The sequence below is a fragment of the Aspergillus thermomutatus genome (assembly GCF_002237265.1).
Source record: "Aspergillus thermomutatus strain HMR AF 39 chromosome Unknown NODE_61, whole genome shotgun sequence".
NCBI lineage: Eukaryota > Fungi > Ascomycota > Eurotiomycetes > Eurotiales > Aspergillaceae > Aspergillus > Aspergillus thermomutatus.
The window spans coordinates 53,624-81,375 of NW_020798110.1; the positions used below are offsets into that span (position 1 = coordinate 53,624).

The 27,752-nt window shown below is 48.6% G+C and overlaps 9 protein-coding genes across 9 annotated transcripts; 4 read left to right on the forward strand and 5 right to left on the reverse strand.

Annotated features, from left to right (window-relative positions):
- Nucleotides 1-821: 821 nt before the first annotated feature.
- Nucleotides 822-1,890, reverse strand: CDV56_106062 (uncharacterized protein; the record flags this gene model as incomplete). The annotated part of the gene is made up of 2 exons (XM_026759681.1): nucleotides 822-1,330; nucleotides 1,395-1,890. 2 exons carry the CDS (start codon nucleotides 1,888-1,890, stop codon nucleotides 822-824), a joined length of 1,005 nt encoding a protein of 334 aa, XP_026615632.1.
- A 1,047-nt stretch (nucleotides 1,891-2,937) lies between these two features.
- On the reverse strand, nucleotides 2,938-4,800 carry CDV56_106199 (putative RNA splicing factor (Pad-1); the record flags this gene model as incomplete). Its single annotated transcript, XM_026759818.1, has 4 exons — nucleotides 2,938-3,196; nucleotides 3,246-3,725; nucleotides 3,788-4,096; nucleotides 4,148-4,800. 4 exons carry the CDS (start codon nucleotides 4,798-4,800, stop codon nucleotides 2,938-2,940), a joined length of 1,701 nt encoding a protein of 566 aa, XP_026615633.1.
- Nucleotides 4,801-5,497: 697 nt separating this feature from the next.
- On the reverse strand, nucleotides 5,498-6,752 carry CDV56_106369 (fatty acid alpha-hydroxylase; the record flags this gene model as incomplete). Its single annotated transcript, XM_026759988.1, has 3 exons — nucleotides 5,498-5,651; nucleotides 5,714-5,962; nucleotides 6,022-6,752. The coding sequence occupies 3 exons, from the start codon at nucleotides 6,750-6,752 to the stop codon at nucleotides 5,498-5,500; spliced, it is 1,134 nt and encodes a 377-aa protein (XP_026615634.1).
- Nucleotides 6,753-9,661: 2,909 nt separating this feature from the next.
- On the forward strand, nucleotides 9,662-11,020 carry CDV56_106625 (uncharacterized protein; the record flags this gene model as incomplete). Its single annotated transcript, XM_026760244.1, has 1 exon — nucleotides 9,662-11,020. The coding sequence occupies one exon, from the start codon at nucleotides 9,662-9,664 to the stop codon at nucleotides 11,018-11,020; it is 1,359 nt and encodes a 452-aa protein (XP_026615635.1).
- A 703-nt stretch (nucleotides 11,021-11,723) lies between these two features.
- CDV56_106737 (uncharacterized protein) lies at nucleotides 11,724-13,457 on the forward strand (the record flags this gene model as incomplete). The annotated part of the gene is made up of 1 exon (XM_026760356.1): nucleotides 11,724-13,457. One exon carries the CDS (start codon nucleotides 11,724-11,726, stop codon nucleotides 13,455-13,457), a length of 1,734 nt encoding a protein of 577 aa, XP_026615636.1.
- Nucleotides 13,458-14,235: 778 nt separating this feature from the next.
- On the reverse strand, nucleotides 14,236-17,154 carry CDV56_106876 (CeGAL family transcription factor; the record flags this gene model as incomplete). Its single annotated transcript, XM_026760495.1, has 6 exons — nucleotides 14,236-15,679; nucleotides 15,757-16,529; nucleotides 16,578-16,689; nucleotides 16,745-16,769; nucleotides 16,854-17,004; nucleotides 17,059-17,154. The coding sequence occupies 6 exons, from the start codon at nucleotides 17,152-17,154 to the stop codon at nucleotides 14,236-14,238; spliced, it is 2,601 nt and encodes an 866-aa protein (XP_026615637.1).
- A 1,878-nt stretch (nucleotides 17,155-19,032) lies between these two features.
- On the reverse strand, nucleotides 19,033-20,759 carry CDV56_107112 (coatomer subunit delta; the record flags this gene model as incomplete). Its single annotated transcript, XM_026760731.1, has 4 exons — nucleotides 19,033-19,945; nucleotides 20,007-20,203; nucleotides 20,257-20,700; nucleotides 20,757-20,759. The coding sequence occupies 4 exons, from the start codon at nucleotides 20,757-20,759 to the stop codon at nucleotides 19,033-19,035; spliced, it is 1,557 nt and encodes a 518-aa protein (XP_026615638.1).
- Nucleotides 20,760-21,197: 438 nt separating this feature from the next.
- On the forward strand, nucleotides 21,198-23,747 carry CDV56_107218 (uncharacterized protein; the record flags this gene model as incomplete). The annotated part of the gene is made up of 2 exons (XM_026760837.1): nucleotides 21,198-22,310; nucleotides 22,368-23,747. 2 exons carry the CDS (start codon nucleotides 21,198-21,200, stop codon nucleotides 23,745-23,747), a joined length of 2,493 nt encoding a protein of 830 aa, XP_026615639.1.
- A 2,158-nt stretch (nucleotides 23,748-25,905) lies between these two features.
- On the forward strand, nucleotides 25,906-27,599 carry CDV56_107438 (DUF803 domain membrane protein; the record flags this gene model as incomplete). The annotated part of the gene is made up of 6 exons (XM_026761057.1): nucleotides 25,906-26,033; nucleotides 26,088-26,113; nucleotides 26,375-26,465; nucleotides 26,526-26,686; nucleotides 26,768-27,059; nucleotides 27,116-27,599. The coding sequence occupies 6 exons, from the start codon at nucleotides 25,906-25,908 to the stop codon at nucleotides 27,597-27,599; spliced, it is 1,182 nt and encodes a 393-aa protein (XP_026615640.1).
- Between the last annotated feature and the right edge of the window lie 153 nt (nucleotides 27,600-27,752).

The following is a 27,752-nucleotide window of genomic DNA, read 5'->3' on the forward strand; positions in this document are numbered from 1 at the left end:
CGCCTCGCAGGAGCCCAAATCATGAAGGTGAAGGCATTGAAAGGCAACGGGGGTTTTGAAATATGTTCAGAACTGAGTTATTGACGCCCTCGCAGGTTCATGCTGAAGTGTTCCTTTTCTTGGTGTCGGAGATCAGCGAAGAGAGTGCGGCCCGAGCGTCTCTGCGACGGAGAAATGCAACGGCAGTTTGATCTGGTGATAATGACATTTCACCGCTTGGCAGAGACTGCACAGCGATCTATCCGGTAGATTGCGTCCCTTGTGGTTTTTCTATTTCAAGCTGCATAGTAATAGTGGATTATGGTGATCGAAATACTATGCATCAAGGATGATCGATGTCACATTCTACAGGGGCTACTGCATTCTTTTGATGCTAAGCTCAGGATTCGCCAATCCGAGCCTTCTTTGACTACGGCCAACATGACCTGAGTTTAGGTAGCAATGTGGCTTTGATCCTTAGCGATCCTTTCAGCCGTCCATTGAAAATCATTAACGCCTGATCTCTCTGGTGTCCTATCATACATTAAGTCACAGTTTGTCGTCTCTTTCGCTAATGAGCACATTCGCTCGCGAACAAGAGCGAAGTCAGGAACAGACCAGGATCTGTGAAAAAAGAACGCAAAATCCTCAAAGCAAATCGCCGACCCGAGCGCATCCCAGAGGCGGAATGAGTGCTTGAGAGAATGCAAAGACCCCATCACTCACTCCAAAGCAAGATGTCTCTCGGTATCATACCAGAAGGCGGAAAAGACCAAATGACAAGAGCCGCACGCAGAAGCCTTGAATACAGTCACCCAACCGTCTCGAGCCTCTCAAGGTCACTAGTCTCGAAATATCAACCAATCCGGGAGAAGTGCCGCGCTGTTCTCGGGTCTCAACAGCACCTCACTCTGGAAGACAATCTCGGAGGTCCATGATTCTTCGGAATTTCTGCGAATGAATGTGACGGGAGTGAATCCTAGTTTGACTCTGAAAAGTCTATTCGCGAGATCGTCTGGATCTCTGTCGATTTGGGGGTCCTTGTTGACCATCTCAACCGGGTCAAAGAGCTCATCACACTCCGGGAAATAGTGCACATACTCCAGATGAGTCAGAAGCATTTCGACCAACAGAGTCTGCGCCTTTGCGATAATCTGTGCGATTCTGGTGCGGCCGTCGGTCTGGTACTCAGGCATGTCTGGAACAAGACGTCCAATGTACCGCCACAGCTTCTCCACAAGCCACCGGTGCTTTTCCAAGTAGAATTCTTTGAATCCAGGCCTGCACAGAGTCTCGCAAATGATTTTCACCATGGCATTGAGCACGAGTCTTCGCACGAAAGGATCAAGATCTAAACGGAATGTCTTAGCGGGAGAATCATGGACATGCAGGACTTTTAAGTCCACGTTACTTACCACGAAGTAGGTGGAGTTTCAAGAGTTGATACTCGGCATCCAAAACCATGTCGTATCCCTGTATCACCGTCTCGTTCAGAACCCAGTCAAGCAGCCACTCGTTGATCGCTCTGGCAACCAGGGCCCACCTCGTGTAAGGGCTACTGAGCAGCCGGGGCATCAGGTAACTGTGCGAGACGCGAACGAGGTAGCTCCTGATACGAATGGGCAGCTGATCATCTCTGGCAGGGTCAGGAATATTCGCAAAGATATGCCCGAACATTTCCACTTTCCTCCAGAGCTCTGCAAGCTTGGTTGCAAAGTGCTGTGTCGCCCACTCCAGGCTGTAATTCAGGCCAAACTCGACGGCTGCGATGTCGGGACGGTGGCGTCGGAGCAGCCTTTCAAGATCCTCGTCCGGAGTAAGCCCAGGATTGACGCCGTTGGCGTTCGGCTCGGGACGGCTGCGGGCCTCCTCAGCTGGAGGAAGTTCCTGGCGAAAGGTATGCATCTCCATTTTCTGGCGGTCTGGATGTACCACGGAAGGAGAATGATGAGTGCAGACCAGGAGGATCGCTGAAGAGTCCTTTGTTCTGTGTCCGCAATCGGCTCAGTCAGGGTCAACACTTGGGAGAGTGAGAATTTATCACAATTTATGATTCACCGTGTGCGTGGGATTTAGGCAAAGCTCGGCGCCCTAAGTAAGAGAAATAAACATCGTGCTATTGGATGCCAGCAGTCTCAGATGCGCAGCTGGCGACGTTTTCTATCATGTTTGTGACTGCTTGTCCGGAAAGTTCTAAGGAAGTTATCAAGATGGAATACAAGGTTCTGTGAATGAGGAGTGTTTAATAAGCTGGGATAGTCTTTCTGAATTTATATCACAAGTTTCACATTCAAAACTTGACGCTATTGCCATACTGCCAGAAGATCATATGGTAAATAAGACGACGGGATTGATGTGCAACCTCTGCAGAATCCAAAGGAGGCAGTTTAATGGAGCATGAGCTATCTTCTATATCACCACAAAAACAACAGGCGTTCTTATCTAAATCAAACAAGGTATGTTGATCCTATTTGAAGAGAGTCCTTCATTCTTCAAGGGCGATCTGGGAAACCTTTTGGTCCCAGGTAACATACCTACCCGGTTGACATCCTGAGGTACTACCTTGCGTGGTCGTGTTGCATGTCATCGAGAGTACAATACAACAGTGACATGGCTCACTTCTTAATGGGCTTGAAGGGACCGGTACCCCGAAACATTGCTCTACAGTTTGGTCAGAGTACAAAGAAGTTCCCCATTTGCGCTAAAATAATGCGGAGTTCCTATAAACAAATCATTGCACAACAGCCTTCCGGCTCATATGACAACCACGAAAGCGAGACGTTGGAAGATCGGCACCTACCAGGGCCAGCGTTACCCAAGCACCATGCCGCAGCAGGAAGATCAAATTGCAAAGTTCAAAGGTTTTTTGACCGTCACGAGTTGCGCCTAATACCTGATTAGATGAGATACCTACCATGTCATGCATGTGTGGTAGGTGTTCACGAAGTTGCTCGTGCACTAAATTGCTTTTGTGCGGGAGAACAAACTGCTGTACACGGCATCGACGACAGGCTGAGCGGTGATCTGTCGACCGCCAAAGAATCGACCGTTGAGACCCTTAATGGCGTTCTCGCCGCCTTGGACTCGGTCGAACTTGAGGTAGATATCGCCTTGAGAGTTGGGATCTAGTGCAATGTGAACAACATGGCCATATTTGTCTTCGCACTCAGCGCGGACGTCATCCTCCAGCTCCTTGATCCAGGCCTCGCCCTCTTCCCTGTACCTTGGTTAGTGAATGCGAACTATGAAATATACAGATAACTTACTCCGCAGGGTCAAACATGTTACGAAGCAAAACGCATCGACTTGCCATGTTGACATTGACAGGCAACGGCTTGGTTTCTGTCTTGGGTCGGAGCACCTTCTGCTTATCATCGGCAGCAGGTTCGGCAGGTTCATCTGTTCTTGCAAGTTTCCTCATCAATGCGTCCCTACTATAGTTGTTGAAGTTCACACCGGCAACGTCTGTATCATCCAGAGCACTAGCGCCGGCTCCCTTTTCAGAATCGCGGCCACCGGCACGATCGAAGTTACTGGTACCGCCAGCCTGGATACCACGTCCTCCTTGGCCGGAGAACGAAGAGCCCTGGAAATTTTGTTGGTTTGCACCATGGCCCTGCGAGCGTTGCGCTGACGAGTCAGGGGTGAACTTATCGTTGCCAAGGCCAACGCGGATTGCGCGACCAGCAAGGTCAAAGCCATTCATCTTTTCCAATGCGTCTCGGGCTTGGTTGGGATCACGGAACCTACAGAAACATTTGTCAGTCAAAGCAGGGCAAGCGCGAAGACAGGCAAGTTCGTCACTTACTGCACAAAGCCGTAACCCTTGCTTCTACCTGCTTCGTCCTTTTGCAGCTGAACAAATTCGAGTTCACCGAACGGTTCAAAGACATTCTGGAGGTCATTTTCAGTGATACTGAAATGGATATTACCCACGTATAACCTGTGAAATGGTGCAGCGTGATTATGTCCACTGCTGGCCTCTGGATTACGGGCCTGGCGGTTCTTCTCCGCTTCCGTCAATTGTGCGATGATTGGGATTCCTAGAAGCTTCTGTCCGGTGAGCTGAATAGCGGGCGCGACGGATTCTTCGCTTTTGAACTCGACATAACCAACACTATTAAGCCGTTAGTCGACAGGCTCGTTCCAAGAAGAGGACCAAGCTTACCCTTTAGACCTTCCACTCACACGATCCTTGACTATCTGAGCTTCTTTAACGGGTCCAACCTTTTCGAAAAAAGCGATCAGTTCCTTCGTTCTTAGCCGTGCCGCAAGCTGCTGAACGAAAATGGTACGCCTGTCACGTTCATCCTCATTGAGCTCTGGGGACTTCTCCCGGCTTGGGCTGCGCTTGCGTTCACGGCGGGAGCGTCGCTCATCTTCCCGGTCTTCTCGATGAGAGCGACCCGAGGGGCGGTAGTAGCGGTCATCATAGGGGGAGCGAGATCGAGTGCGAGCCCGTCCACCTCCGCGGTAAAAGTCACCAGAGGAGCGGTAGTCATCGCCGTAGCGATCACGACGAGACCGACGGCGTTCACTTTCACGGCTTCTGCTCCTCTTTCTGCTTCTATGGCTTCCGTTAGCACTGCCGTGTTCGCTTTTCGGACTCTTCATGTCTTCGTCTCCATCAGCATCTCGTTCTCGGCGTCGTTCTCGGCTCCGGTCGCGCCGTCTGCGATCCCGATCCCGCGAGCGATCCCGATCACGGCGTTCACTGCTATCGGCCTTTGAGCGGTCATCGCGGTCCTGAGACTGTGCGGAGTCTTGCGGGGTTGGTGCGGCTGTCGATTCGAGGAGAGCTTCAACGTCGAGACCTGACATTGTGATGATGTGATAGGTAACACTATTGTGTCTGACGAGTTTGGAATAGGAAAGAAAGAGAAAGGAGATGGCACGGAAGCACTTTGGTCACTTGGGCTTCGTTAGAAAGTGACAAGTTATCAAGCTTGACTTGAGCGAACCCTTCTATTTGTACTATCGGATTCCTTAAAGCTTGCAACTAGAACGTTAAAGCCGGGCTAGATGATCACTTGATTGAAGTGTGTCGCAGATTGCGCTGTTGATAAGCCGGTGGTGAGATGTCCATGGGATGTCTCAAATGTGAAAGCCGCGGATGGTCACATGATCCTTGGCATTTGCCTCCTATTCTAAAATTTTAACCCTGATCAGTGAGGTGCCTCAGGCCAACTCTCACAAGATCGGACACCCAGTACTTCATGATGAACACAGAAAAGACTCGAATTATCCATGTATTAATAGCTAATCATATACAGTCGTTGAACAACAGTCCTAGAGCCGACTCAGGCACGAAAGTCACAATCACTAGAGACTGAAAGTACATAATCCTTTCATCCTTTGTCTAAGGAACAACAGCAGGAACCAAAAGAGCTGTCGTGTTCAGCGAGAATTGGATATTGGAACCGCAGTCGGTTAAAATTAGTCGTAAGGTTAAGATATGAGCAGAGAAAGAAATTCGTCGCAGTGTGAGGCGAAGACTAGAAATCCCAAGCCGTCTTCATCACTGAGCTTTCGCGCCCTTGGGTGGTGGGGTTTGAAGCTCAGTGCCGAAAACTCGATCCCAGAAGCGACTTGTGACACCGAAGCCATTTTCATAGTCGGCAAAGTGGTGCTCAAGGTGGTACTTCTTGAGTGCCTTATAATAGGCGGGTAAGCTAGAAGAGGCAACTGCATTAGACATGTGGACTGATAACAAGAAGGGAGCGAAAAAACTCACTTGCGGTGGTGGAGGAAGTAATGTGTCGTATCATAACAGATATATCCAAATATGCCACCACAGTAAACTGTGACCGCAGCATACCAGTTATAAAAGAAAACTGTATGAGCCAGTTTCCAGAAGGGCGTAGCCAGAACCACGAATAAAGCTGGTGGCATCACAAGCCGGTATTTATCCATTGGCAAATAATGGTGGATTCCGTGAAGAAGGAAATGGAGGGTGATACCGACTCGGTTATCAGGAAGATATCTGATGAAGGCCAAATTGTCAGGTGAAGGTAGAAGGGCAGGCATGAAGAGAGTACGTACCCGTCAATGTGAAACAGGAATCTGTGCATGAGATATTCGATCAAGGTCCAAAGAAAAAGACCGAACAGCCAGTAGCAAGCTGCTGCAGGGACATTTCCCAGTCCAGCAAATCCAACAAAAGTTCCGTAGGTGACTGGAGGAAGCCAGAGCAGAGGAACCACATACCACGCAGTCTTGCTTAGAGGCTCCAGGAAGTTTCCAAATAGAGGAGCGGATTCTCCTCCCCTATAGTGGCGTGGCCGGTGGATCTGCTGCAGGTAGAACTCTTTGCTGAAGCCACTATTCCAGAGCTGAAGAAGCAATGGCTTGTTGAGGTCTAGGAACTTGAAAGTTTGATAATCCTTGGTGTAGTCTGTGTCAACGGACAGGTCCTCTTCGCGCGACATGCCTGTCGTAGCATACACTGGCCGCGAATCTTCTTCAGCCCCTTCTGTAGCCGACCCTTTCGTATCTGCTGTCTTTCCGATAGACTTGGTATCGAGAAACCCAACAAGAAGTTCCTCTAGTATTTCGTAAGCCGCCTCAGAATGATTGTGAGAGGCCTCATCCCGCAAGATCTCCCTCACATCTTTACCGGCATATTCGAGGATTAAGTCGCCGCCTCCCGGATGATCATCGAGGAAGGACGTGACATCGTAAACCTTGGAGCCCAAAGTCACATAGCAAGATTTGGCGTGATTGTGAGAATCGACCTCGGCCGGGGTGAATGTTGGCAGAATCTTTCCAGGCATGATCAGAATTTTTGAGGTTATTGAAATACCGCTGCACGCTGCCGACACAGATTCGAGAAGAATGGAAGTCGACTAGACCGACTGCGAGGACAGAATCGCTAAACTCAAGAACCAAACACTTCAGAAGGGATGGCGAGAATGTGAAAATAAATCGCGGAAAAAGGAGTGGCGTGAGCTTCGTAATATCAAGGCTTGCGGGTCCGATCGCTCCGGATCAGTCGGTCGTACAATAATAGTTACTCCGTAGATGGGACCAGACGCTGCGCCAGTTATGACCGCGCTTTTGCAAAGCACCACCGTCTTTCCTTGGATTTTTGCAGTCTTTTGAGAAATCAATCAGAGTGCTGAATTATCATACGCGAATTCGGGAAATGTTGACAAGAGACGAACAGTAGTAGCAATCATGTGGGTGAACATCAATTTGAGATTAGCCGCTATACTATTTTGGGACAATATGACCCCTGACCCACTTCGACCTGGTTCCTTATTCTTAAGGCTTCCCACGCCCTTCAAGGCCTCAACTTGTTCTCACGCAGACATTGAAGGTTATGAGCTCTTCGTGATATCCATTTTCTCGCTGAACCTTGAGCTCATATGAGAAACAGGTTGTCTAAGTACGAACAACCATTATCTTGTCTTTTCATACGACTGCCGATCAGCGAACCTTGCCTAGTGAAGGGACATACACCATACACATATTGCAAGGTACGGGCAGTCTGGAATAACCGAATTTAAGCTTCTCTGCCGAGTCAACAATAATTGCACCATGAAGTTCCAGTTGACCTTTCCAAGCTAACCTTGAGAACGATGTGTAGTAATAATAATATGGAAGATTTCAGCAACTGATGGCAGAAACCCTCCACCCCATAACTCTTTCCGCTTTCCAGTGTCTGACTGACATATTTCCCCAGCAGACTATATACGGGATTAGAATATGCTTGAGAGTAGGGACTTACGAAAGATCTGAACAGTATTCATGCAGAACAGTTCCCGGGATTCTTGTCCGAGAGATGCTAAGATGTCGAAGCTATCAGGAGCTATGATGCATTTATGCTGAAGGTTTGGATGTGTCACGTCATGACCACAGCTCCTACATACGAGTCCTCTGTGCGAAATCAAGCCTACCTACACGGTTACACCGTCGGAGAGATCAAAACAAGTGTGTACTTGCCAACACCTAAGGCCGAGGATCAGAATAAGAGCACGGATCTTAGCCACAAAGTGCAGAGCCAGCTCTACCTGCAAAAAGTATGCGCGTCCTTGAACCTCGTAGGATGTGATTCAGGAGCTTTGACGTTGGGTGGATAAAGTTTCAAAGTCCCCGTTGTATGACCTATTCATTGGGACTTTTGTAAGTTGATGTGTCTTATGATCCCGCAAGCCTCAAGTCTGAGTGCTGTACTCCGTTCAATACTCCTTTCGTACGCTGAGTCTGATCGTATTGAAGGCAGTCAAAGCTGCAGTCACGCGGTGCAGGCTATTTCACCGCTATGAGGCAGTGATTCAGCTCCAAAGTTACCTAGAAGCGAAGAGGAGCCGTTGGATGAGCAAGGATCCAATCTGATTATCTCCTATCTTCAGGATTAAAGGTTCACTAACCTCAATTGTCAAGTAGTCCAACTAGTCATGCTTTTTAGCCTCAAAACTAGGTTCAAGACTTCAGCCCCTTTTGTAATTGATAAATCATACGCCGGATAGTTATGTCACTGATATCACTCATTTTTGCCTTATTCTTGCCCCCCTCATTTCAGCATTTATTGGATGAGGTATGTTGCGGGCCACATCCCGTAACGCTGTACTCCGTACCGGAAGAGTATACCTTACATACTTGCGTCGTGCGGCCCCTTGAAACGCACCCGAAAAGTTGGTTCAACGAGACGGATTTCCCCTAACAGGAGACTAGCTAAATAGCTAGTAAGTACGTACCTCATTTTATCCTCAAACAAGCAGGGCGAATAGGGCGTGATCTAATGAATCTGCCTGCAAGGTAAGGTATGGACTATGAAAACCCACTACTTACCATTACTTAGGTAACTACCCAAGTAGTACTCCGTACGGACAGTACCTGTACCTACTTACCTTAGTACCAGCCGTGGCGTCGCCGCGCCTTAGGGTAACGCGGGTTACGGGTAACTTCAGCCCTGCTCTGCTGGTTGGCGAATGGGACGGTGAACTGTAGCGAGGCGATCTTCATCACAGAAAATTGACATGTTGGATGATTGGAGCACACTCAGCACACAGGCGCAGAGGCAGAAAAAAAGAAACGAGCAGTCGACAGTCGCAAATGACATCCTAAGAAAGGGACATGGTGGATCATGACGGAGTCACTTCAGGGATGGTATGGCAGACTTTCTCCGTATATACTCCGTGGGATGGATTCTCTCCAGTCTGAAGCGGAGAAGAGAAGCTCCCACTCCCTCAGCTCATACAAGGTTTGCTTGAGTTTGCCTCTTTTGGGTTTATGCAAGTGTTGTTCGGAGACTTTGAGTTTGTTGACCAGATCGACGAAAAACGAAGTATCGGGTCCTCAATCCAAGAATCGATAGCTAATAAACATTACAGAAGTTCCGCCAGCATATGATCTTGCTGAGCTAACTGTCAGGAAAAGTGGGGATAGATTTTGGCCAACTGTCAATCACTTTGGTCTCGACCAGTTCTTTGTCTAAGCCGCCAGTGACCCGGTATCTATCTAATGATCTAGTATCCATTGGTAGTCTGGCTAGTGATGCGTTAGTAGCTTAGTAGTTAGTACATGTCTAGCTCGTCAAAAGAAATGGAAGCTCCATTTATTATTGACCCTTTTCCAGCTCTCACCTCCCAGATAGTTAAAAGAACAAGGCCCCCCCCATTGTGCCCCTCCTCCTTCCGGCAAAAGAATCACGATTTGTTACGATCAATCAGTGCTCAATATGGAATCACCTACGCAGTTCGAATCCTTCTCTTTTCGGGGCAATCGTATCATTGCCTACCTGCAAACACTAGCCAGGGCCAAGAAAGGTTTACCGCATGGTGTACCAGTCTGCGTCTCTCCTTCACATACCATCACCAGCACCGAGTCTCTGCTTACTCTGGCTTCTTTGGTCGGTCCTCATGTTGCGATCTTACAAGTTCATGCAGACATCATTGACGACTGGTCTGACGAGACAGTCCGCCAATTGACCTTGCTGGCGAAGAGACACGCCTTCTTGATCTGGGAAAGCGGTCGAATCCTCAATGCTACCGTCGACGTTGTTGGCCAGCCGAAAACCGAGACAAGAGAAGTGAGAAATGAGTTGGTGGATTTGATACGGAAGAAGTACACCAAAGGCGTTGTCAAAGCAGCCTCGTGGGCTGGCATTGCGACTGCCTGGGCATCTGGTGTCGCTGTTGGGAACCAGGAAGCTGATATCTTGATCCCAACATTGAAGGCTGCCGCTCGAGAAGCTGTTGCAGACAGTGTGCAAACCATCAGAACAGAGATTACAGCTGTTAATACCCCGACTGAGACCTGGCTGAATGGACATGATGATGCTGAATCAAAGGAAGACACCGATGTTGACCAGCAACATCTGACGCTTGACTACGCTGTGGATGACAGTGGTTTTGGCCTTGCTCTTCGGAAATCCTCGACCATCTCTCTCACTCAGACTATTACTCAACATACGGAAGATTCTACCGAATCGCTCCTGGACTCGACACCTCACCTCATAACGCAGGATGGTATTCCAGAAACAAATCTCCAACATCTGTCCAACGGCGATGATCTGCCACCTCCGCCTCTCCTTGCACGTGGCCTTGTGCTCTGTCTCCCGTCAATGACCGACACATCATTCACGCCTGAATACAGACAGAGCTGTATAGCTGCTGCTCGCGCCAACCCAGATTTCGTGCTGGGGTTCCTGTGCAGTGAGCCGTGGCACCTCATTTCCCAGGGGAATGACATCTTCGACATCAATTCTCTCCAAGAGAACGGATATGAGATAGACACTTCAGATGAAACTCCAGCTCATCTTGCTATATTCTCTGTGATCTCTCACAAGAACGGCATGCTGAATGGCCAAGAAGAAGACGACGATGAGAGTGACGAGGAAATGAGTCCCACGACTCCTGTGGCTCCGGAGTTACCGTCGAGGATCATGAGCCCACTTGCAACAAAGCTGCATGCTATTGTCGGGCAAGCGATCAAACTCCGTGATGCAACAGTCAAGCATGCAGTAAATGGCCTTGCGAGCTCGAATTCACTGAGCGTACCGAGGGTCCTGCATGTTCCCGTGGTATCATTACCTTGATGCTAGCACAAGTGTTATCTTCTTTTTCTCAACCAGGCAGAGCCTTGACTCAGAATTGGGAATTTATTGTTAGACACATATTTTCCAGACTGTTAACGGCCAGAATTTACAGTTTGCAGATGCGGCGTTTGAGGGTTCCAGGGACAGTTTGTGTAATCGTACGAGCGAGAATTTGGGGAATTTGTCCTTACCTGAGTATCGTCTGTTTAATTTGGTGTTTCACGCCCTTCTACCAAAGAGCTTGGTCTTTCTGTCCTTATCACCTGATTGTACGCTAGAATGTGGTGTTCTACACAGTAGAGAGCATCGCATCACGTGACTTCATCGCCTAATGAGGCGAATATTGACAATGACTTCCACCTCAACTTTCCGTCTTGTTCTACATTATCATACTCTTTACATCTCTCTGGGGACACTGTTTCATCAGAGTAATATACATTTAGAGGGGAAACCTTCACAGTGAATTGATCTTTCTCTTATTTTTAGAATGTTCTTCTTCATTTATGCCAGATAGCATGCCACTGCTCTCTGAAAGAACGTCACTCGTCACCGAAACCATGACAAGGCCAGCAATTACCCGGTTGCTCAGATAGGTTCTTTAGAGGGCCCGTAATTCAGATGCGCATCACACTTTCGTTGTATTCGTGCGCTCTACTTTCCTATAGACCCTTTTTGGGTCAAGCATCAGTCGACATACTCCAGTATGAGGGCAGGACATAAACTTCCTGCCTCCTCTGAGACTGGAGATCCAAGCCGGACACTGCCTCCACGTAATGTGGTCGAGTTCGCCGCGGATGCCCGCCAAGTAGCGAGCTCCTCTCCGACGGCGAACGGCCATGAATATGGAGAAATTCGTCCACTGAGTCAAGCTCAGCAATATGCGAAACCCATTGTCAATCATGGAGATGTTATCATTGAATACACAGACCTTGGGTCATCCGTTTCAAGCTCATCTCAAGCTGCTAAGCATCGCTGGCAAGTTGCCAGTCAAGACTTGATGCAAAACAGCCCGTACTTTCGTGCTCTACTCGACCCCAACAAGTTCTCTGAGGGCCGGCAGTTCATGCAGCAAAGGGCTGTCCATGGTCAAAGATCGACGCATGAGGTGAAAGAAGAAGAGCACGATATAGCAGATATCGCCAATGGAGCTTGCTCACAGCATAATCTGCCGACAATTAGCTTACCCAGTGATATTTTCCTATCGAGGCTCGGGGCAGATGCCATTGAGTTGTTCTTGAGAATTCTGTCTTACAGCTCCCTTGAAGATGATCAGGAAGAATTTGACGCCGAGTTGAGGGTTCACCCGACCTCACTTGTTGCCAGATTACTTGAAACAGGCGATGCATTGAATTCTCCGCACGTTGTGAGAGAGGCTTTGCAAAGGTCAAAATATGCTTATGGCAAGGGCAAGATTCCCTTGTCAAAGTTTGATACCCCGCTGCTGAAGATGAACGAGGATCGTATTCGGCAAAGTATATTTATTGCCAGATTTCTGGATGATCCGCATGTGTTCCAAGTTTTAACGCATGCTCTGATTGTTGTGGGGTCTAGGTATTGGGTCAATGGCATGGAGAGTCATGTTCCACGTACTTTTCCCTGGGCATATCTTCCCGATGGTATAGAAGGTAAAGAAATATATCATCCCTTTCGCTTCCTTCGTGGGAATCGACTGGCAAGCCTGAAGAGCCGTACGCTAATACCCATAACAGAAGAACTATACTACAGACGCCAATGCGTTCTGAACACCATCACAGACCTACAAGCCTTTTTCCTCCGCGCCTACGGTGCACTAGACGAACCATATGAACCCAAATCAAGCAATACAACCCCATCAGCAGCACCAACTACAGTCCAACCACGTCAATCTCAATGCCGCTGCGGATTCGGCAACTCCAACGCCTGCGACGCTTTCCATCTAGGCCAGATGATTCGCTTCTTCGCACTACGCACAAAGACCATCTTCATAGGATCAAGTCTGCTAGACCCAGACTTCACCCTCGATCCCGAAAGCGAAGATGACAATGGCCAGGACACCCCCGAACGGCCCCAGCCTCTTTCCACCGCGGCCGTTCCGCCATCCGACATCACGGCGATCATATCGTCCCTGAAACAGTGTCCCGATTATCAACTGGACGCAAATCATACCGGCTGCGGCGTCCGTCGCCGGTTCGTACCGCCTCTCGACTGCATTGAACGCTTCGTGGGGGACGGTCGAGGCTTACTGGGCGTCGATATACGGTCCTGGGATGAGAAGAAGTGGCCACTCGCGTCGGAATCCTGGGCCAATCGGGCTCGCCGTAGGGCATCGGTTGTTGATGTTCGCTTCTCGAAGATTAATGCTGTGCATGCTGCGCCGTCGGGCCTGCTGCGGCCGAGAACCCAGGAAGAAAATGCTCGGTTACTCTTTACCGCGACGAGAAGAAACTGGGAGGCTTGATCGTTGACGGTCTGTGACGCAGGTACAGCAGCGTTCTTGCGCAGATTACTGTCGGCGACGTCATTCCTGACATGACATAATGCCATTAGACCGACCTAGGCTAGAAAGGTCGAATGATTACATGTTGCATCACGTTCATGCTTTGTAAAAATGATGCTGCTTTTGAGAATGGTGCTAATGAGCAATGCTACTGATAGAGAGCAGACTAAAGAAGACATAATTTGCTGGAGTGTATACATAGCTGAGTGATTAAACAAAGGGTGAGAGGCCGCTCCTTTTCAGCCGACGAATGTGTATAACACAGTGCCTTGCGACTATCTCTGTGTATAGTAGCGGTATCACCCTCTAAGAAGATTTGTCACATAATGACTTAATCAATAAAGGTTGCTGAATCTCTGCTCTTTGCATCGAGTCCAGGATCATGCTCTCATATCTCTATCTGTCTATCCGTCTATCCCTCTATCCCTCTATTCATGGCAAAAAGAATGCAACCATGTTGAAGTAATGCAAAAAAACAAAGGAACGGACGATAGAAATGCAATGCAATGAAGTGAGGGTTGTTTGGTCATGCTGTGCCGCTTCCAAGATCGACGATGAGAAGTGCCGAAGTTTGAGGCCATGCACCAGTATATGCGCAAGAAAGATCAAGCTGCTTTTCATGATAATGCTGCTTGTACCGTAATGCGTCTTTCTCTTGTCATCCCCGAATCCTGATTGTTTTCACTGACGAATGCCCCTCGGCCTTTCTTTTCTTTTCTTTTTCTTTTCCTTTCTTGCGCTACTCTTTCCAGAATATCGGGTCACCCCAGAAGCATCCCAAGTCAAAATCGATGTTGTTCCCAGGTGGGAAGAAAGATCCTGTAATCTGACCCGTATCTGCATCGTATGGGAAAAGGTCGTCGAACGTATTGCGACCTGATACTGATTTATCGGTTTTCATGAAGTCGAACGGATCCGATGAGTCCAAATCGAATGGGATCGGTCCAGGTAGAGGGGAGTCTGATTCATTCATAGGTGAGCAAGTAATGGCATCTAGCTCTGTTGCTAGATTGTCAGCACTTGCTCTAGCCACGGCTGTATCTTCTGGATCATCAAGCTGAGCATCGGGTGTAGCGTCGCCAGCGGTATCGCCTGCGGGGGGGAAATCTTCAATATCAACACCAACATGCGGTGCAAGACGCCTGAGGAATCCATCACAGAGTCGCCAGGCTCTTTCCGAGGCCACATCAAAAGTTGACATGGCTGACAGCCATTCCAGGGCTTTTTTGGCCGCTTTCGAGACTATTGACGCTTTATCTGGGACATGTTGAGCACGGAAAGCAAGCTCGAGAAGCAGAACAGTAGCCGCTTGCATCAGATAGTGTAGAATGCACCACCATGGTGATACTTTGTAAAGTAAGGTAGCGTCTGGGCTTTCAGGAAAGAGTGTCAGCATGTGGCAAGCCGACTCGACACACTCAGCTGCGGTCTTGGTACAGAAATCAAAGGTTTTTTCGCCTTGCGAACGGGTTGAGTCCAGGCGGCAAAGGCATGGCCTCGTGATACCAATCTTTGTGCTATAGAATAGAAGAGCAAGGCTCATCCTTTGGCTTGCAGGACACTGTGACGTTTGAGTCGATGTGAAATCGTAAGCACTAGGCAGGTTCATGAACCATGAATCGATTTCAAGCATCAGGCTCTGGATAGTGAATTCTTTGCTTGGCCAGGGAGAATGCATCGCCTCGGGACCATATAGTTTGGCTGTCATCCTCTTGTTGATTGAAGTGAGTGTGGAGAGCTGAAGGAAATATAACGACATGCATGGGGAAAGGTTCTTTAGGTATTCAACCGTGCTTCTCTCTGGAGTTTTGGTGTTAGCCGTTCCGTCGGTTGTTTCAGGATCCAAGGAGGTGCTCAGGTCGGATGCACTTGGGCAGACGGGGGGGATCCGGTCCAGCTGGTTTGAGCTGCCTCTTGATGTATCACCTATCATCCGCACCACCTCTTCTTTCTGGAAATCACACTCATCGAACGGTACCGGTAAGGGAGTGGTACATGAGTTATCCACGATACAGGACGGCCGTCCCGTCATCGCACTGAGCAGATGATCAAGCGTGTACAAAGACCACCAAACACGGTATCTGATCTCCTTGGAGGTATCTGATGTACAGATGCCCACATTCCGTAGATGCAGCCCCAAAGCAAAGGCCCCGCGCATCGCACTCCCAGACAGTTTCCATGCCCTGAGAGGATATGAAAGTTAGAACAGTCGCATTTAGCAGTACCATTGCCTGTCCATGGGTGGGCCGCAAGGACATACCGATTGATGTGGCCCGAGGCCAGTAAATATAAAGATGCCAGTCCTTCAACTTGCAGCTGTTGGAGATCGTGATGATGAAGGAGCTCGTTCTCTAAGCTCAAACTTCTCGCTTTTGAAAAATATATGAGATCATCATCCTCGCCGCCTTTCCACTCCGCATTGGTAATGCGGGCATATTTCGCACCAATGGCGAATATGAGATTCAGAATCGCCAGCCATTTCTTCCCTGGCTTTACTGGGGGTTGGTTGAAGAATACTTGAAATTGTGATACGAACGTCGAGATGCCGATGATCGGAAAAGAAGGATGCACTGAATGTAGATATGCATTGAGAAGCTTAGTAGCAGTGTCTCTTGAAGGAGTATCACTTGCATCGAGCGACTCAATCACTGGTAGATCCAGATCATCGAGATAGAAGTTTGACGAGGCAACTAATGGGTCACTTTGGCCATCAGGTCGAGGGGTCAAGGATGGAGATGGCACGCCATTATCGTCGCCGATATCAGAGGAATTCGGAGGCCAGGATCCACATTCCTGGTTGACTTCTTTACTCAATATTTGTAGCCAAGCAATCACGGAGCTTCTGCCCATATACCCGGTTGCTCGGGCAGTCTCGTCTCTGTTGAAGTCCTCCTTGGTGTGGTCTATAACCTCGTTGGGGTCGACAGAGGATTGACGGGAGGGCGGATCAGACCCAGAGTTCCATGGGGGTTTCTGTTCTCCAGTTGATGTGCCGGGCATGTCTGATGGTACGTTGAGTTCCAGTGGCGTTTCCTGCCCTCGCTTAGCACTTTGAGGTGACTGAGAAGGGCGCACTCATACCACTGCTAGGGCAATGCTCATCAGTCGCTCATCGGAAACACCAAATCGACTACTCAGCTTCCTGATTACGTCTTCGTATGCTTGAACCTTGGCTGACAGGCTTGCTAATTGCCTTTTGAAGGTTATCAAATATGTCTCATTGAGAAAGATGTTGACCTAGAACTCACCTTTTTGACTTTTCCCTTTTACCATCTGTATAGCAGCAGATAATCCCAGCCTCGCGGCAATTCCGGCATCCGGATTTATCCCCTGTACATTTTGTCTTTCTTTGCCTACAAGATTCGCATGCCCGACGTACGTGACGGCGATGAAATCTGCCAGGTGATGTGAACGCAGATTCAGTTCCCTCGGTCAACCTTGGGATAGCCATCTTTCGACTGCCCAGTCTCTCCGCTTCGTTTTCTGGCAGCCGGGGGATTGGATTCTCCTGCATGAAGATATGTCAACCGATAGGTTTCTTAATTGAAGGGGGAAAACTTACCACTTGAGGCAATTGAGGAAAGCCTTCTGCGTCAGTACAAGGCAGCTTGAAGAGAGTTGATTGATCTGTCCAAGGTTGGAACTGCAAGCCGCTCATTGTGATTCGTAAGGATTGATGTGAATGTCTGCGGAGAGAATCACATTTCAGTAGCTGCGCTTTGGTGGCAGTATATTCTGACGAGTACCTGTCATCAATATACTCTGAAGGAAGCTTCGATGGTGGGAGAGCTTCACGCCGAAAGCATTATGTCAGTTTTACCTAACAGAGTCGGGTATGATTCCTCAGTACTGCCAAATATGTAGTAGCAGCGAGTCAAAGTCCTACAAGATTTCTGTTGTCAGTGTGGGTAGATGGCCAGATAACAAGCATAAGTTGTCGTTTGGGAAAGGCATTGATCATGAGCAGCAACAGAAGATCTTATCCAAATCACCTATCCCCCATATTCCGAGAACCGGAATTTAAGTGCGAGGTGGAGAACATCCCCGTACCCTGAAAAGTAGGTTATGTCCCTTATTATGGTTGTTGGAGCCAAATCTGGTGGATCTAGACCAGAGCACGAAGCACAAGTACAAGCACCTTGGAAATCCAATCAACATTTTGCTTGATCCTGTCAGTCTGGACCGCAATGTGGCAACCATAAACTAGAGACAAGAGTCAGATTCGGCATTGCCTCTTACGCCTCATACGATCAACAGTGTGACTTCAAGCTATGCCTTCAGTGGGAGGGAGACCCCATCTGCGCATCACGCATGTTGCCGCTCAGAAGCATCTAGCCTGGTTGTTGCCACTTCCCTTTGCATGTAAGAGTCCATGCATGCAAGTGTATCTGGACCCCTGATGGCCGGGAAGTCTAGAACGTTCGCTGGACCAGCAGTTTGAGCTCCCATCCACTCTCCTGCCCCTGTCCTTCCATGGCCGATAGAGCCAACTCGTTAGTAAGCCGCCTGTAGCATGGCAGATAGCGTTGAATGTTGATCTCTGATCGGCGTTGGCCGAAAAGATTGGCAGCCGACTAATGGTCGAGACGGAGTCTCAACGGGAATTTAACTCTCGCAAAATAAAAGAGAGTGTATCGTTGTTAGACACCGACCATGTCCCAACGAGAAACTAGAGGTGTTTGCGTAGCCGTTGTGTTATGACATTGTCGCCCCCACCGTGCTTGTCAACTTGACGTTGGAGAGTTATTGCGCGATGATTATGAGAAAACGGATCACAAGACCCCTGGTTCCTGTCCTGACGGACTGTCCAATAATGAGCCCTTGTATGTGTGATGACGGTCAACTGTCGGAAGGAATGTGAGGAAAAACCACAGGAAAGTCGAGATATGCAGGAGGGGGTGCACCACAAGGATCGTGCCAGGCAGGACACTGGCTGTCAATTAGAGTGTCCATGTCTCATTTAACACCTTCCGTGGATCAACCATCGCCTATTTGAGCCTGTTGCGCCGGGGCTTGCAGGAGTATGGTTGGACTCGAGAGAATTATAATACTGACGTCTGTCAACGGGAAGCTCAAATGATCAAGCATCGACGACATTCTTCAACTGGACAAGGATTATTGTCAGAGATACGAAAGGTTGCCAGAAGGTATGAATCGAACGCAAATACCTTTCCTGATAAAGCTGATCGTGAAGCAACCAATGGCGTGAAGCAGGCATTATTGACTGGGTAGGTAAGGTACCAAGTAGTGTGGAAGAAGAAGGTACACCATCTTCGGGAACACCCACGGCACACCCTACTCGTTGCAGCCAAGCACCCCCGTGTCATTATGTATGTCAAGAAGGGCTTTGGAAGTCAAAGGAGTAAGCTCCTATTCTACCTGAACCTAATCTCGTTTTCAATTTGCAATGTCATAGTATTGGGATAAATTGGTAAGACGATAAAAAAATGTCTTGATAGAGAACAAAGGAAACCGCGGTGCTTCAAAGGCGATCCGAACGTCATTAGTACTCTATACAATTCGGAATGGATAGTGATTATTCGATAACGTAGCCCTCAGCAATGCTTCTCACATCCTTTGAGAATCCAGTGCTCTCGCCTTCCATCTCCAGTAGGTAGACGTCGGTCACATCTACTTCGACAAAGGGAGTGGCTTTGGAGAAACGCACATTCATCGGGAAGAACTCATTCTCGTCCCCGTCGCCTGCGGATTCAAACTCAAAGCTTCCTGAAGCGTTGGTCTCGTCCACGGTACCTATGTTCCAGTCCAAACTATCACCGGAGACCTCATAGACGGCGTCGAAGCTCGACACCGTAGGCTCTGTTGCACCAAAAGGTATGGAAACGACAACATCTCTCAGGGTATCAGAGCCCGTGAGCTCATACTCGATAGTCACAGTGGTTGAGTCGGGGCCCTTATTCACCCACACTGTGAACGTGATGGGGAGAATATCAGCATTATCAGACCCCGAGCTAGCAACGCGCCAACGAAGGACGCCAATTGAGTTGTTGGCTGGGAATCGCTTGGTTAAGTCCTTCAACTGAATGGCCGAGGAGTTGGTGAAAACGGCTTTGTCAACGTTTGGATGGGTGCGGAATTGTGCGCCATGTGTAGGATTGGCTAGCAGATCCAGCTTGAGTTTTGTGAAAGATGGGTCGGTAATCCGAAGCTGGAGGTCGCCCTTCACCTCGAATGACTTCAGGGCACCTTCGCGGGTAAGTTTGGCAGAAATTGTTTCGGCAATGGTGATATGGATAGGCTCTCTGTCGGCGGATAATGAGGCACGAGCGGATGGGACCTTCTCGCCCGCCGGCGTCGAAATTTGGGGAGTCACCAAGGGACTCGATTCCTCAACTTCGGGGCCCAGATCACCTCGAACTTTCTCGTAAATATCTGTGGTCTTGGATTTCTTGCCAAGTTGCATTCCTTTTCCGCGTGTGGGCAACGGTCTAAGGAAATGAGCTTGATTAGCAATAATCTCCCTCACGCTAATATAAGACTAAGGCGTACTTCGCAAATGACTTCTTCTTCTCTGCTTCATAAGTATCGTATGTTTCGGGAACAGCAGGACGTGATGGAGGAGTGTATACAGGATAGGATGGGGTCCTGGGTGCCATAGAACGGCCACTGCGAGCTGCCTCCTTTCGTTGCATCTCCAGCTGCTTCGCCTTTCTTTTGCGCTCCTCGCTGGCCTCGAGCTCTTTGTTCTGTTCATCACTATCAGCAATCTGCTGCACCCAAAAGCCAATGTGGTATATACTCTTTCAATAATTTCCTGTATTCTCTCCTCGTGACTTTCCATTTCCAGGAATGTCTTGATCTGAGAAAGCGACAGATTCTCCCGGTATCCCAACGTCACGATTTCGTCGAAAGCGCTAAGCAATTCGAAGGCATTGCGAACAATCTCCCGTTCATCCAAGCTCTTGCAGATGCTTGTGGTCACCTGGGCGAAAAGGTGAAGGCTGTCGATGTCTTGAAGGATGTTGGATTGGCGGTTCGTGATGAGGACGATGTATAGCTCGTCAAGAGGCTGGTAAACAAAGCGAACATTGTCCTGTTCAACGGTTGTATGCTGAGTTCCGGAATCAGCGAGCTTCGGAAAGGACGCGAGCAAGGCTTCAATCCTGGAGCGGGCAATCTCCCGGAATTGACGTGAGAGTACTGCCTTGCCCCCGCGGGTGCATATTGATGCTGCGAGAACAACCTATTGGGCACTGCGATCAGCGTAGATTTGGTTAGATGAGAAAAAAGTAAGCTCACCATTATTGCCTAATTGTCAAGGTCGAAACCAATGGTTGCTATGTAGATGAGAAGGCTGCTTGATCCGGAAGTTGTTGTTTGGGGATATCTCCTTCATTGAAGCCGGAGTCGCTTGCTGTTCTCTTCTTCCCCGTTGGTCCGTGCACTGCGCTACCCCCTCGCTTACCGCAGCACAAGAAGCTTCTGCTTGCATCCTTCTATGGAATCCATCATCGTCAATCTCGCTCTTTACCCTTCCTACTTCACTTTGATACAAGCTGGCCATAATAAAGGTTGGGTGGGGCTTTATCTTACATCTTTCTCATCTCGAAAAGAGAAATAGCTCTCTGACGGCTCACTCTGCCTTCTCGCCTCACGGAGTATTTGAGGCGCCACCTTGAAAGTTTTGCGCGTACCAGCATTAGCAACGCGAGACCTCAACATCCTCAAAACACCTATGCCATGACCACTGCATCGTCACTAGCATTTTCCAACATGGAAGTCCCTGGCCTTGATGACACGATGGAGATGGCTTCTCCCTATCAGGGTCATGCGGATGATTTTGACATTGATCTCGATGTCATGGAAGACCACGCCTCAAATGCCGACAAGGACATGACCGCAGCCGACGATTACCCGGATACATTAGAGGAAGTTGATATCGACCAAGATGGAGCGAGGGATGCCGATATGATGGATGACATCGCCGAACCGACTATGGTCGACGCTGACAATCAATATCAGGAGGCCAGTCACAATGTAGAGATGCAATACGGTATAGAAGAGACATATGAGGAAGAAATGCTAGAAGATGAATATGTCGATGACGCCGATGCTGCGGTCTCCGAATATCAGGAAGTCCAGGTGTCTGACAACACAGATAAACCAGACACACAAGAAGCGGAATCAGCTGAAAATCTCGTCACTGGAGACTATAGTCAGGAGCCTGCAGTAGGGACTCATCCTGAAGCAGAATTCGAGCACCATGACGAAACCGGTCATGAGTTGCAGGAAGCACCCGATCAGCACAACGACAACGCCGATCAACCCCTTGACGCGCATCAGCCTGAAAGCGCCGGAGGAGACATCACCAACAGCACTAACGAAACAGATCAAGTAGATTCCCAGTTAAGACCTCTTGATGCCGGAAAGACTGGCCCGAATTCAGATCATCAGGAGGGCGCTGGTGATCATAATGAAGGCGGCGACGAGCACACCGGCCAGATTCCGCAGCCTGTTGAGGAGCATGGTGCAGCAGGAGATGAAGGTACAGAGGAGCAAGCAGCACAGGAACTCAGCCTGCAAGGGCCTGAACAAGGATCCGAGCATGAGCCTGACACGATGGGCCAGGTAACTCTGCATCCTGTCAAGGTCTACTATCAGGACAATGAGATTTCCCTATTTCCTCCACACGAGGGTGATTCTTCGGAGACCTTTTTTCTCGAAGACGAAAGGCTTGCTTACGAACCCCTCGGGAAACTTTTCGAGTCTTGTCGCGAGATACTTTACGAACATGTTGGGGAGAACGAAATTCTGGTGCTAGACATCGAGTCTTTGAATTTACAGCTCATAGAGGTGAGTGTCTCTTACATGAAACCGTTCTGGTAACAAGCGCTAATATTCTGGATATAGGACTCCTCGCATGTCTCGAAGGTGAACTTACACCAGATTATCGATGTTTACCTGCGCCTCTGCCACAATGACGGAATCGATTCCCCAGAGCCGCTATATCTTACTTTGAGTACGAAGTTAACTATTCCAGCGGAAATCTCAGACCTGCTACTAGCTGCAAGCGAAGGAAAGGGGCTGTCTGAGATCAACTTGTGGGATGATTATCAAGAAGTCGATGATGAACTTGGGGAGGGCTCCGAAGCTCATGGCCAAGAAGAAGATCCGGTGTCACCAGGCGACCCAACGAACAATCAGAACATTGATGCTCGCCAATTGCAGGTTGCATCAGATGAAGCTGAGTCTCACCATGATATACAGGACAATAGAGAGGCGCCTCAAGCCCAGGAGCTTGCAGGCGACGACACTTGTTCTTTGGTAAAGCAGAGCTCTAGCGTTGCTCCCGCTACCAATGTCCAAGAGGACGAACTGAATGAAGAGGGAGAGGTCGAAGAAGCCAATGATCCCGAGTTTGACAAGGATACCACCGGCAACGAAGAGCCAGCTCTTGAAGAATCATACGATTCTGAAGAGCAACAGACAGATACAACTGTTACTATGGCTCATCTGCCTGGAGCCGATATGAACGACGAGGAGGAAGACAAAGATGGCTCTGCCAGTCCAGTTCTTAATGACCAGACAGATCGTGGTCTTGAGCGTGAGCGTTCTGAGATCGATGACAGTGACGAGGAGGAAAATCCCGAACGGAAAGATCCTGTGGAGCTTGCAGTCACTGAGGGTTCGGGCGATAGTGATGACGAGAGACCCGACGGTGGTTCCGTTGACCCTGGCGTTGAAGACCATCGCACGGAACACCTGTTGGTGGGCCATGGTTTTTCTTCAATCGACGATGCAGTCGACATTGTTGAAGAACATGGTCACGATCTTGAAGAGAGTTCAAGGGCTGATGACGGCGACTATCTGCACAAGGATTCTGGGTCAGTTCCGAATCCGCAGGTACCAGAGAAACAAGGACGTGATACACCAGATCCTGCAAACGATGCGCTTGGTTACGTAGAAGATCTATTCAAGAGCCCTTCCAAAGATTTGAAGATCAAGGATGGAACTGTCAACGACATTAGTGAATTTGGCAAGGATCATGATGAGTTTGAAGACGATACTCCAGCCGAAATCTCCCACCAGCATGATGAAGAGCTGCCGCTCGATGATGAAGAGTACATCGATTTGGGACTTGCTGATGGTCTCGATACTGTCGACGAAAGGCCGGCGCCTGGCTCGAAATCGCTCGATAACGGAGCTTCGAAACGATCCCGCGAGCCGGAAGACGAGTTTGATCTCGCTGAGAATCCCTCACCCGACCTCAAACGCTCTCGATCTTCGTGATACCCCAGACTGCTCCCATGCTTTTACTTCATTCATTCCCGTCCCCGCCATCCCTGAGCTCATTCAAGAGTTCACATCCCTATCTAACAAACATACTCATATCTAGCGAAACCCGCGGACCGTTCCTCGATGGATGTCGATCGCATATCGGCCGTATACTCTGATATTTCCATCTCAGTCTAGGAATTGCTCGACAATGGAGAATTCGGCAGTCTATCGTAACAAGGTACGTAACACTCTGGTCTTACGCTTCTACTCGAGTATATCCACCTTCTCGAGTGTATTTCGAACTGCATTCTCCTGCTTTGAAGGCAAGCCAGATTTGGCTGCCACATCAGGTTTGTATGTGATATCATTTGTGCGTTTGAAGTGCATATTGTTTCTCGCATTCTGTTTTCGTGGCTTTTGGCATACGAGATGATACCTTCGACTCATGGGTCGCTCTTGGCGTCACCGTGCCTGGGTTCCGCCATTGTGCACACGTCTACAACAGAGGACCTTTATTATTATTATTTTTTTATTTGATAGCATCTAGCATCGGCGTGACTGGTGTGTGGGCGTGATGGTTTACTCCATTTTCGCTATTCTGGACGGTACAAAATGATATGCTTATCCTTTTCATGTTCAATTCCGAATCTCATATATCTGATCATGATTGTCTTGCGCTCGGTTTTCCACAGGCATGGTAGAGATATGCTGGCATCTGATGTAGTTTGCTTAATTTCTTTGCTCATGTTGGTCTTCTCCTGGTCGACAAGGCTGCCGAAAGTAGTCGATCAATGTGCTTTTCCTTACATCTATCGCCTAAGGGGCTTACAAGGGGATGAAATTGATGTCCTTCAAGGTTGCCTGTACGCACTGAACAAGCTCCTCTGTAAGGGAGTTATGGCAATAATGCCTATGAGAAAATCCTAAACACTGTTTGATCAGCAAAGAGCCAAAGACAAAATGAATGAAAATGATTGCAATGATCTCAAAAATGATCATATTCATGGTGATCATAGTTATGCACCTCGGCATTCTGCACATAGGGTTATTCTTAGCACTTTAGCAGCCATGTAATTTCGCTACTTCAGATCCTCAAAAGAAGCCCGTGGGTGAAACGCCGATCCCAAGGGAGACCATGGGAAGGGCTCAACAGGGGGGTGAACGGCCTCTGAAACAGGCTGTTAATTGGATAGATAATAATGGCTTGAATAATGAGCTACTTGGCTGATTTGATTAGTTACAAAATTGAGAAGGGACTGAATGGTATCAATAATAATAATAATGTGAATAATACTGAAAGGACACCGTTGTCCTTTTCTAAATGCTTCAAGGTGTGTTGGCTGTACAAACAGTCTTATATGAGACCTTCGCAATTCTTGATCTATTCAAGCTTATGGAGCTCCTGCACGTTGAGTAGTACCTATGTACTATTATTATGATTTAGTTAGTTTGGTGGAATTGTTCTCCAGCAATGATAATAATACCAGTTTCTAAGGCTGCTTTTTAGCGATGTAGCCATGTTGTGCCATACCAATCACATGGTTCTTATATTGACACTCCATGTAGATAGACACTGCGTGCCATTCTCATCGACTTCGAACAGTTTTATTATCTGATCTTTAGCGAGATTCAATCAATCCTTCTGTACAGTACAATTGTTTTGAAGTTATTTTGCCTCATAACTCAGTTTTGCCTTTCGCCTTGCCTCTTACGCGTCAATCCCAAGCGCAGCCCCCCGGTTCCGTCTTTGGAGGAGAGGGAGGAACCCCACCGCACGAGCGCAGGCACCAGCCTCTATTCCAGGATCTGGAACGCCAAACTTGTATCAATCAAAGCTCTCTCTTTTCGATCGCAGGAGTTCTCGACCATCCACCATCCCCGAATAAGCCTGCAGAAAAGAAATCTTGGGCTGGCTCAATTTTTCTGCTGCCTCTATCCGTTCGTTCGTTGCTCTGCGGCGCGTTGTTCTGTTGGCCCGCGGCTTCGTTGTCTGTCATTGTTGGCGCGCTCTGGATGCTTCTAAGCCTCCCGGTCCTTATTCAACTCTTCTCTGTTGACGTCGATTCACCTGTCGACTTGATCTTTTCTCGAACATTCCCTCGCATTGGGATTCTTACTTGAGGAGGAGCAATCAGCTCCTGCAAATTCGTTAGGATGATTTCAGAGAAGTATGGTTTTACTCTCCGCGCAGCTTGCCGCCACTACCTGTCCCTCAGGCCAGTTCATTGCTAACGGGTTGATCCCTGGGATGCAGATATGTCGGCCTGCTGTTGGCCATTTTGTCAACAATGGCTATCGGTATGTCGTGTCCTCTTATCAAGATCTTTGGCCTCGTATTGACCCATCTTCCAGGTACAAGTTTCGTTATCACAAAGAAGGTTCGTTCGCCTCGCCTGCCGTCCGCAACAGACCGATCTCATTTCCCGATTCGCCCGCCGATGAAAACCACTGCCACATAGAACGATATAGCTGATTGATCGCATCCAGGGGTTAATGCACGCTTCAGAAAGGCATGGATTTGAAGGAGAAGGCTTTTCATATCTCAAAAGTCCGATATGGTGGGGTGGTGTCACTACATGTACGAATGGCCGCGATTGAGTCCCAAAGGGATAGGATGGAGAGCTGACGGAGACCTACAGTGGCCATCGGGGAGGTCGCCAACTTCGCTGCATATGCTTTTGCGCCCGCCATTCTCGTTACTCCGCTCGGTGCGCTTAGTGTGTTGATTGGGTAAGAAACACTGAGGTTGGATTGAGTCCCGGTGCGCCTGGCTGACCTACTATCTCAAAGTGCTGTCCTTGGATCCTATTTTCTGCAAGAAAGACTTGGGGTTTTAGGAAAATTGGGCTGCGCCTTGTGTCTGCTTGGCTCCGTTGTCATCGTTCTGCATGCGCCGCCGGATAAACCAGTCGAGACGGTTGACGAAATCCTCGAGTATGCAATCCAGCCAGGTACGTCCCATGAACAACGTCCTTTCCCTTTCTCTCGACGTCTAGCTAGGTACAGTGGTTGACCTCGTATCTCTATGTTAGGGTTCCTTATCTATTGCCTTGCTGTTGCAATTTTCTCGACGGTCATGATCTACCGAGTGGCGCCAATTTATGGAAAGAAGAACCCCTTGATCTTTATCTCTATCTGCTCAACCGTGGGCTCCGTTTCCGTCATGTCCGTCAAGGCCTTCGGAATCGCTCTGAAACTCACATTCAACGGAAACAACCAATTCACACATGCATCGACATACGTCTTCTTGATCGTCACGGCTTTCTGCATCCTTACACAGATGAACTACTTTAACAAGGCATTGAATCAGTTTTCAACCTCCATGTGAGCTCTTGCGACTCCAATGAAAAAAAGGCCCTGACGCTAATGGTTCTCATCAGTGTCAATCCTCTCTACTACGTCACATTTACAACCGCCACTTTATGCGCCTCATTTATTCTCTTCAAGGGATTCAATACAAGTGATGCTGTCAACACCATCTCGTTGCTCTGCGGATTCCTCACAATTTTCTCCGGCGTATACCTTTTGAACCTTTCCCGGCATGATCCGGACGGACGACATATGCTTAATTCGAAATTGGATGACGAAGGTGTGCCTACGGATGGCATTGCCAGCTTCCAAACCCGGCGATCTATGCAATCGCGCCGTAGCAATGAGCCTCACCGTCGGAGTTCATCTAGCTTTGCTTTCATGAATGGGCATGGGGACCGCGAAGGGCTCATGCATTCTTACGATGTCGAGAATCAGGCTTTTGGTCTGTCAGAGTTGACGGAGGAAAGCGACGGAGAACCGGGGCCGACATATAAACGAAGCGATGATATTGATCGCACCACTCAACACCCCAATAAGCATGACGAGCGATAGTACGTTACGAATCACCATAGTTATCTTCATATCTTCTCTACGGTCTTTGTCTTCTTTACGAACAAAGGACACTTTCGTAACGTTTTCCTTTCACTTGCTTCGGTTTCATTATTTTCACAACTTGATTCGTCCGTTATTTTGCCACGATCGAAC